The 10,894-nt window shown below is 42.1% G+C and overlaps 1 protein-coding gene across 1 annotated transcript in view; it reads left to right on the forward strand.

Moving 5' to 3' along the window:
- The window catches only part of WDR64 (WD repeat domain 64), a 139,973-nt gene extending 136,669 nt beyond the window's left edge, over window positions 1-3,304 (forward strand). The window contains exons 26-28 of the mRNA XM_073336679.1: window positions 401-481; window positions 1,360-1,467; window positions 3,197-3,304. Of these exons, the coding sequence (XP_073192780.1) occupies window positions 401-481; window positions 1,360-1,467; window positions 3,197-3,304 (297 nt within the window). The remainder of the gene's footprint in view (window positions 1-400; window positions 482-1,359; window positions 1,468-3,196) is intronic.
- The last annotated feature ends 7,590 nt before the right edge of the window (window positions 3,305-10,894 follow it).

Consider the following 10,894-nt stretch of genomic DNA (forward strand, 5'->3'; position numbering starts at 1 on the left):
TCTGTTTTTCCCCAGTTCCAGGTGTTCATGAAGCATTGGAGTTAAATATGTTTTCAAATAGTTTTAAATAATCTGACTAAAAGTCCTCCCTTTCCCTCCAACTTGTTGGCTCAGCTCTCGGTCTAGTTAGGTCAACTCTCCATTCGCTATAAAACAAGCAGAACCCCATCCCCCAATTTTTGGACAAAAACCTCCTAGGCTGTTTTTATATATGGCACAGAAACACAACTGGACACAAACCCAAGGATTTTTTTACATGTAGATGTGATTTTTTTTTTCTTTAGTAATATGGAGTGAATGTTACCTATGCAGATTTATGGAAACTCCACTAGATGTGATCTCTACTATCTTGCTGTTGCCTATAACTGGAAATATGTTGACTCTGTTTTCTATTTTTAAGGTTAATAGACAACCTTTGGAAAGTTTCAAGTCAGGAAACAAAGAGGCTGGTGTTGTGTTTGGCTCTATACCTATATACAGGGTAAGTTCAAGTTCATCTGCTTTTATACCTCAAGCATTGTCATTGATATAGCAAAAACTGTTAAAATTAGAAAATTTTTAAAATCGCAAACCCTGTGACTTGCTATTATAAACTGTCTGCTTCTCAATTTAATTTCTTTTGACTTGGCTTGAATTACTCCCTATCCATCTCCATTCAACGGTAGTTAGCATGATAACAGGGCGCCTCCTGTGAAGACTGATCAAAAGACCATTCTGCAAGGTGAGTCTTTCAGTCTTGTACTTCTCCTATCAAAGCTCATGACCTTAAATTTATGCTCAATCTCTTTTCTTTCAACCAGCCCAATGACCATTGCTTCTATTTGCACAAGGTGTTGGGCAATATATGCTAATACCATATCCCACTGAGCATACAAATGCTAAACCTGCATGGGACTTTTCATTCCAGTTTAATTGGCTTACTATTTATATAAACAACTGCATTAGAGATACAGGCCCAAATTCTGCTCAGTCACATAGCTGTACATCTGCCCCCTGCTGATGGGAGAGCATTCAGAGAGTTGGTAAAGAGCATTCAGCCAATCCGGCACACATGATGATCTTCCACTTCCAGCTAATGTGCTTTGGAAATTTGCACCCTGCTTTCTACAGAAAGAAAAAATAAAATGCAAGGGGGGACTGATTCTGAACTCCCCTTTCTATGAATTGGGGAAATTGAGCTGAAGTCAAGAGATATCCACTGGATTTTTATGAGCGTGTGAGATCAGAATCAGATGTTGTTGGTTTAGTGAGCTAAAAGTCTTAGAAACACTGTTATATAGGCTGTTGGTTATTAGTACAAACTGGTGCGCTCATAGGAGGCTATTCTGTAACTACACTGCTCTAAATTACTTTTCAAAGGTTCTCAGTCTAACAAGTCACAAAGCTCTCCACCAGTTGGGGTCAAAAGAGAAGCAAGACTCAGTTGACACTATCTTCAGAAGGATGAAGCATCATAGATTTTATGAGGTAAGTGGATTAGCAATTTCTTCACTTTAGCCCCAAAATGTTTGCCCATCCTTACCGTTATATACATTTTTTTCCATTCAATTGATGTGAATACACAGAAATCAATTTTTGCAACCTGAAACTAGAAATAGGTCTGACCATGACCAATACAAGCTTGTCCAAAGTGTAAGGGTATTCAGATCTGGGGATTTGTGTTAGGCCCATCTATCCCAGAAATACTTAATGTAACATCCCATCATCTCCAGTTGTGTTTCATAATGTCATGTCAGGCTGCACCCTTTCTGATATATCAGATTACCTAACAAAGCAAAAAATGAATGGGTGGGAGTAGCAGAGAGAAAAGCTTTAAGAGGCAAAAACAAATAATTTACCATACATACAGCAAACCAAACCCAATAAAGCCCATCAGTTGTTGATGGAGGTACCATGTATAACTTCTGGACAACAGGTATTTCTCCTTCTGTTTAGAGATAAAACCAAACCAGAACCCCGAAATCTGCACTCTCAGGTGGTTCATATTCAAACACATGGATCCAAATCCATTCTTATGGTTTCAGATCTGCACTGGAACCCAAACTGATCAAGAAGGGCAAGTTTTCATTTGCTGTTTGAACTGCTACTCAAAGTGGCAGAAATCATGGGATCACCCAATCTCTCTTCTATATTTATATTTAGAGAGAAGTAAACATTAAGATTGCTAAACAATTTATCTAAAAACTACTTTTTTCTCAGAAATGGTCCATACCTGGAACAACTTCTTCTTCCCCCTCCTCCATGACTCTGCTCGAGCTAACATACTGAAAATGGAAGTGTAGGCACAGCAGGGAGAACAGTAGGAGGGGTCAGATACTCCGAGTACATATCTAGGGTTTCAGATGGGATTGTACTTGGGTGGCTAGCCTATCCTGCTGCTTGTGCCACTGTAGCTACACTTCTATTTTTAACAGGTTAGTTTGATCAGAGGTAGCAATGGGATGTCTACACGAACTGGAAATTACACCACCCAGCTCAGTGTAGACATGCCCTATGGTTGGCAGGATTTGGCCTTTCCCATTCTGACTCCTAAAGCCCCCTTTTCCTAGAGGAGACCACTTCTGAAATTGCAGGAGTTTAATCCCTGTGAGCTTGTGGCCCTTTCTAGGTTTCCACTTTGAATGAGGTAATTGGGGTCCAGTCTTTTAACTGGAACTCCTGTTGAAATCATTGGAAGTTCTGCATGTGAGGGCTTGCAAGAATTGGCACATAATGTATATATCAGTAAGCTTTTGGGACTAATTCTAATGACATTCAAGTCAATGGCAATACTTTCCTTAAGTTAAATGGGAGCAGGATCCAGGACTATTATCATGGCTGTGATAGAGATGCATGTGTTAAACTTTGGACTGAATTTGTTGGTGACACCCAGGAGATGTCACGGAGATGTGGTTTATAATATGTAAATAGCACAGAAAATTAAGCTGAACAGTTATTGAAATAAACATCATGATATGTCCTAGAAAAGACAATGTAACACACAGATTTCCTTTTGAATAACTCTTGTTTTGTTTCCTCCTAAGTCAGAGTGGAGAACTTCCAAAAAGTCATTTTAAAATTTATCTTTTCTACCATGTCTGATTATTTTCACAGTAAGAAATATTTCCAGTAGAGTGTAGAACTGTATAGAGCTCACTCAGCACATACACTAGCAAGGATTAACATATGTAGCTAAATGCTCTGCTTTGTCTTACAGCCATCACGTTTATCCAAGAGAAGAAGTGCAAAAAATAGCCAGGCTACAGCGGCAAATGTGATCCAGTCCTTTGCCACCTCCATTTCCTTCCAAGGTGCAAAACCCTAAACTGCCACTGCTGTTATCAAAAATAAACCTTGAGATCACTGCAAATCATACGTAGTCAAAGTAATTGCTACTGGTAAGCAGACAAGCACCGCCTCTGTATCCAACTTCTTTATTTCCAGTGCTCCAGCAATATTGTGTTAATTCATGTATCAGTAGCTCCTGTTGTCACATCACACCCCATATTCTTCATAGAAATATGCCTATTATATGAATATGGCATAAGTAAAATGTATTTTTTGCAAGATGGGTCATGTAAGTTGGGTCATGTAAGTTATCACTGGAAAGTTTTTTATGATTTACTGAATATGATTACCCTATTTGTATGTGTGTATCATTTCTGTATCTGAGGTTAGGAATATTAGTTCTGTATCAATTGCAAAAGAGTTTGCCTACTGTCTGGTGGGTGTTCCCCAGATGCAAAAAGCCTGAATGGGCCATTAGGGAGAACAATAAGATTTTGAAGATACTAATCTCCCGCCCTCCTGAGAAGCTTCCTGTGTTGCTGCTTTGACATTGTAGGGTCATGTGATCATGTCATCTGAAATTGGATTGCATCTTGGACTACGGGTATTTTCCACAAGGATGGGGTTGGGGTCGGACTGGGGGGGAGAAGATTCCCGCCATATGTAAATCCTATTTAAGGCTGGGAAGTGAGTCAATCAAGGTTGCAGGTTATTCACTGAATCCCCGCCCAGGATGAGTGCTAGAAACATCTAAGACTGTCCTAAGGAGAAGGAATGGGACCTAGGCTAAGAAAGGGTCTGGCCTGTGAAAAGGAATACCTGAAACTCTATGCAGCAAGCAGTGTAGTTTACCTTCAGGAAACTCCACAACCTGCATAAAACAACATTTAGGGTGAGAAATTACTATTTGTAGCCAATTTATTTAATATATTAAGCCTAGTTTGTGTGTTTTATTTGCTCAGTAATCTGCTTTGTTCTGTTTGCTATCCCTTATAATCACACACAATTTACCTTTTGTAGTTAATAAACTCTTTTTTATTCTAAAACCCAGTTTGTGCACTTCATAACTGGGGGTGCAAAAAGCTGTGCATATCTTCCTCCACAGTGAGGGAGGGGGGCAAATTTCATGAGCTTATGCTGTATAGACCTCTCTACAGCGCAAGACAATATCATTTGGGTTTACACTCGGGGCAGGGGGGAGAGAGGGAAAGAGAGATGCGCATGCACAGCAGGACCAGGTGAGGGAGCCCAGGCTGTTGGACCAGGCCAGCTCAGTGAGACCCCAAATACATCAGGTGGCATCCCAGAAGGGGGGTCCAACCCATCACACCTGTATCCTGGAAATCCACTGTTTTCCAGTCTCAGATGAACCAGGGAAACACTCTTAGTGTAAGCAACACTAGCACCCTGCCACTGCATGGAGTCACCAAAAATAGTTTGTTCTCATATCAGTCATTTGCAAACAGGTGATGTGATTTTTTTTAAAGTACATGTGGGTCTGAGTATTCTGCATTATTATATAGTTGTATTATGATAATGGGTGTGTATGCATCATCTGAGGCTTTTTTTAACCATGTACTCTTAGGGAAAACTTGGTTTATTTTTATTTTAAGACCATAATCCTGTGGTGCGTACTGAGGGAAAACTCCCTTTAACTTCAGCAGTTTCCCCCCAGTTAGGCATGCAGGGGTGAGAACCAAAAGTTGAATAAAATTTAGATAATACAGTAGAATCTCACTAACTTTCATTCTTCTCTTTTGCAAATCTAGTAACTGACATAAATCTATCTCTTGCACCTCTGCTTCTCAGCAAAGATTTAATGGAAACATATGATCTAAATGCAGCACTTACTAAAACTTCCTTTCCAAAATATCCTATGCTGCAGAACATTACTAGGAGTCCATCAGCTACTGTCATGGTGGTTTGCATGCTAATTTGCAACATGCTTCTGCAGTTAGGGTGGATGCTGAGGTTCTTGTACATAAGTTAAGTATAAAAGAAAATAAAACTGGGGAAAGACATGACAGCAGCCACAACTGAATTTTATTCATGAGGGGGGTAACAATCCAGTTATTTGTCATATAATTAAGCTGTGTGAATAATTCAATTTAAGGTGTAACCAACTGTGTCCAGTACCACTGGTACTTTATCATTTAATATTTGTATTCTGATAGTGCCCATAACACACTAGCGACTTTCTAAACATTTTTCTCCTCCCTGACTTAATAATGAGATTCACTCCTGGGCACTGGTGCACCAGTGCTATCCTTCTCACATTCATTGACCTGGGCTTACTTCAAGCTCCATTAGGAATTGGGGCAACCTTGAACTGCTGCAGTGTGTGTGCCCATGCAGTGTCCTGTATTTCAGAAGTTCTCTACTTTGGGAGTGCATAGTTAAGGGGCTGGCCTTAGCTGGCCATTCTGCAGACACTGACATGCCCACAACAGGATTGTGGGGATTGTAGTACAAAGATAACCTGGCTACTTCATGATGATGTTGGGGAAGAACAGAGTGGGTCTTGAGGGAAGGAGAAGGATGAGTAAATTGAGGGGAACACAGTGCAGGGAATGAAAGAGAAGGGAGATGTAAGGAGATAGGAAAACAATTATTTTAAAAGATTAACTTGAGGGCAAACAAAGAGACAAGAGTATCAAGGAAGATAATGAATGGAGGAAGGGGAAGAGAAGAGAGGACAATGGGGGAGGTTTTTCATTGTTTCATAGAAAGTTTAATCCTAAATAGTAACAATAAAGGGGTGCTGGAACAATTTTTATAGTGGGGATACTGATGATGCAGAAAAGGACCTAGAAGTTACAGTGGATGAGAAACTGGATATGAGTCAACAGTGTGCCCTTGTTGCCAAGAAGGCTAACAGCATTTTGGGCTGTATAAGTAGGAGCATTGCCAGCAGATTGAGGGATGTGATCATTTCCCCTCTCTTCAGCATTGGTGAGGACTCATCTGGAGTACTGTGTCCAGTTTTGGGCCCCACACTACAAGAAGGATGTGGAAAAATTGGAAAGAGTCCAGCGGAGGGCAAAAAAAAAAGATTAGGGGGCTGGAGCACATGATTTATGAGGGGATGCTGAGGGAACTGGGATTATTTAGTCTGCGGAAGAGAAGAATGAGGGGGGATTTGATAGCTGCTTTGAACTCCCTGAAAGGGGGTTCCAAAGAGGATGGATCTAGACTGTTCTCAGTGGTACCAGATGACTGAAGGAGAGTAATGGTCTCAAGTTGCAGTGGGGGAAGTTTAGGTTGAATATTAGGAAAAACTTTTTCACTAGGAGGGTGGTGGAGCACTGGAATGGGTTACCTGGGGAGGTGGTGGAATCTCCTTCCTTAGAGGTTTTTAAGGTCAGGCTTGACAAAGCCCTGGCTGGGATGATTTAGTTGGGGATTGGTCCTGCTTTGAGCAGGGAGTTGGACTAGATGACCACGTGAGGTCCCTTCCAACCCTGATAGTCTATGATTCTATGGAAACCATGGAAATAATGTATTTAGTGTTGTTACTACCTCAAGCCAGGAGGTGTGACAGCACCCCTCGTTCCAGCACCACTGACAATAAAGCAAGTTTGATTTCCATATATTTTATATATTGTGTTACTAGACTAAAATGTACTGTGTCTGTTATGCCTTGTGCTACCAAGAAAGCAATTGAGCTCAGAAAGATAGACACGGAGATGATCACGCCAAGAATGGTTCAGAGCTATGAAACTCTTAACCCAACCGAGATAAGGTCTGGATTAGCTGTTCACCTTTGGAATAAGACTGTCCATGTAGACTGGCAACGAGGGAATGCTTGTACCATACCAGCATGTCTTTATGTGTGTCACCCATTTGCATGGTTGGATGCTGACTAATGTTGGTTCTGTGTTTGTTGATCAGGTCTAGTGCTCAAGGCTGGGAGAGTCTAAGTGAACCACAGTGTATAACATCTGTTATCATCCTTTTAGATTAAGGATGAAGTACAAGAATGCAAGTTCTATTCCCATCTACCTGCTAATTTGCTTGCTGGGGCTTGGTAAAGATAGGACAGGCTAACATCCCACTGGGCTTTCCAAACCCTGGCTTCATCAAGGAACTTGAGTTAGGGAGGTAACACACAAATTTTTTTTCAGATCTAAAGGAATCAAACTAGAAAAGCCAAAGGAGGGAGCCATAGACTGCAGGAGAATCTGGGATGATGGTTGCTTACTATCCTGTTTGTAGAAGCAAGTGAAGAAGATGAACCCATCATCTGCACTGTCTCAACCAAGACACAGAAAGCAAAGTAGACATACAGTGTCAGTAATGCGCCTGTACTGAATGATTTTTGTGATCAATCAGACATAATTCTATAATTCCTAATTTTCCACCAAATTTAACACTGGTCTGCTGTAATACTTAGGATGCCTTGTGGAATGATACATGGGACCTTGCCTATATCTATATGTTCTCTTTAATTTGCCCTTGGAATAGTCTATCTCATTAATATGCAGTAGAATTTATAGATTGGCCTGTATATCTTAGGTACTTATATGGCCCCTATCATTGTAGCATCTGAGTATTTAATGTATTTCTCCTCACAACACTCTGGTGAAGTTGAGAAGTACTATTGTCCCCATTTTTCGGTTGGGGAACTGAGGCACTGATGGCTAGATTCACAAAGGAACTTGGGTGCCTAGAAAATCCCTGGGGGTCACAAAACCCGAATTCAGTGCTAGGTTAGATGGGCATCTCAGAATGGAATTCACAAAAGCCATCATGCTAAGTGGGGTGCTGCCTAACCTAGCCCCTGGTGCATTTTTATAAAGAAAACTAATGCATCACACAACTGTAACTTGCACTCTTAAACTATGGTTTCATTCCATAATGTTGCTTATATAAATGTATCTGAACCTAGATAGTTTTTTCCAGTACTGGAATAAATTTCACCATCCCAATTGGTCTGTAGTAAAGGTAGTATCCCATCAGAATTCAAGATATAACATGTCCAGACTGATTGCCTTTTTGGACTGAATGATACTCCTAACTGCTTTCCTCAGGTTTGATTTGCTTTTCAGGGTAGAGTGCCTCCACCTACGTGAGTCAAATTCTGTTAAACGCTTTCCTTTGTTATATATCCTTCCTTGGCAGCTGAGTTCAAACATGTCAAATATTGTCTCTGCATAGATCAATCTTCCTTCACTGATATTCCAAACCTGACCGATTCCAACATTGCTTTTCCCCACAAAGGTAGGGGGTTAGGCATTTTATGAAATCTAAACAAAGAAATGCACTTGCAGTCAGTGATTCTCCATATCAGTCAGTGTGGCATGTCAAATCACAAATAGTTTCATCCTGATTGTGTATTCTTGTCCAGAGCGAGTCAGTCTCTCACTCTCTCATATACAGTATATCTTTGAAAATTTTTCAGAGAACTGCCTTAAAGAGGAGGCTGAAATGTTACTTATATATTCTGCCACCTATCAACTCCGGGAATAAGGAACTAGCCTGAGCATGTACGTCTACTGACAGGGGATATGGAGCTGATATGGTCCCCCTGCTTATTACTACTTTGGCTTCTTTGCCCCTCTTCCAGTGGCTGCATTCCCCAAAGCCTGCCTCCATTAGCTGCTGCATCTGACAGCGGTAATCTCAGAAGAGCTACGCAGCACACCTTCTGCTACTGAAAGCAAGGCCCAGTGCTGCTCTTTAGTGTTAGTGCTGGAGGGCATGCCTATAGGAAAATCAGGAATTGGGGGCTGATGCTGCAGGGTCATTGTTAGAGGTAGAGTTCTTTGGAGGCCTCAAAGTCTTGCCACACCCATCTCAGGAAAGGAGCAGGAGAGAGGTCCTCCAAGCAGCCAATGAATGAGGCTGCAGGGGAAGCAGCCAATCAGGGCCCAGCAGGCTTGTATATAAGGAGCTGCCAGGGCATGGTGAGTTCAGTCTGTTCGCAGGGACTGAAGGAGCAAGAGGCTGGTGGGTGGAGCTAAGACAGTTAGTTGTTGTCAGGCAAAAGGGAAGTGAGGGAATAGCTTCCAGCTGATTGCCAGGACTCAACTAAGATGGGCTACAGGAAAGTGGTCCAGGGAAAAGCAGTTTAAAGGGATGTGGCTACAACTTAGAAGGTTGCTGGGCTGGGACCTAGAGTAGTGGGTGAGCCTGGGTTCCCCCCAATAGCCATTGGGGAGGTGGCTGTGCCCTAAGAGAAGGGAGTTTAGACAGGCCTAGGGAAGGGACTGTATGTGGAACTGTTACCCATTGAAGGGGGCTGTACTGAGGCTGATCCAGCTGGAGAGTTGGGTCAGAGGACTCAAGGGCGGGTGAAGAGCCTTCATGGAGGAAGCCCTGAGGGGTGCTCCTCCACCCCCGAGCAGGCACCTTTGCATGTAAATTGGCTAACTGGGGTACTGAGATAGGCCCTGTTGGGCACACTGAGGACTGGAGCCCAGGGAAGGCTACAGAGACGTTGCCAATGGAGGGATACTATGGTGGGCCCTGTTGGACTGTGAAGGGTCTGAGCCCAGGGAGGGCTACAGGACATGACTGAGGGCTTTGAGATAGGTCCATCTGGACAGTGTACTCCAGAAGGGGTTTGTTTTGTTTGCATATGGACTGTGCATGACTTGGCTGGAGGGCTGAGTCACCGAAGACCTGCCTGAGCAGTGGCTGACAGGGCACCATAAACTGAAAAATTGAGAACTGCAGGTACCACATGCTTGACCAGGGAAGCGCTTTTGAGAGATGGGTCCCACCCCTTTATGGGATGCTTATATAACTGCTGTACCTGTTCTACAGCCAAAGAGGGTATTTTGCTATTCCAGGCTGCCAATCCAGCACTTCCAATAAAAAGTAAATTCTCTTTTTAACAGTATCAGTACACATTTCAAATCAGGAGATTTCAGCAGTGGCTCCTGTTCAAATACAACCTCTGTTACCAGAGGTCTGAGCCAAACTCAGCTCTTGCGTAAGGCGTTGCTCCCATTAACCTCCATGTGAGTTGCACTTGCATGGTTGAATCTAGTCTTCTGAGATTAGGAAGACAAGTTTAGGGTCAGATCTATTTTAGCTTCAGATAAGTGCAGATTTTGAAGGGAAAGTTGGCTTCTTGATCTTTCTGCAGCGATTACTATTAAACCTAACTTAAGGATGTTTCAGGTCACTGTATAACTTTGGGCAGTGATGAATTACAGACAAGTTTGTGGAGCAAGCCAATCAAGTCAGAAAAACTTTTCATGCAGAAAAACTGTTTAGCGCATGGAATCAACTGCCAGATTCACCAGCAGACATAAGAGGCTAGAGGAAAGATGATAAATAGGCTAAGATAATGTGAAATGGGTTGATCAGAAGCTCTCTGGGTTTATGTGGTCAGGACATGATGGTGCATATGATCTTTCTTTTGCTCCCTCTTTATGACTAATCTTTGACTACATTCCTAGAAAATGTCAAGCCATTATTTTCAGCTGACCCAGAAATAGCAATCTGTGTATATGTTAATTAGAGATCTTAAAAAAGAAAACCCTAAGGATTTGTTTGTTAATGCTACCTGGCTCATCCACCAGGCTGCTGACCAATAACTGAAATAACCCACAAAAACAACGAGGAGTCTGGTGACACCTTCAAGACTAACAGATTTATTTGAGCATAAGCTTTCATG

The sequence above is a fragment of the Lepidochelys kempii genome, chromosome 3 (assembly GCF_965140265.1).
Source record: "Lepidochelys kempii isolate rLepKem1 chromosome 3, rLepKem1.hap2, whole genome shotgun sequence".
NCBI lineage: Eukaryota > Metazoa > Chordata > Testudines > Cheloniidae > Lepidochelys > Lepidochelys kempii.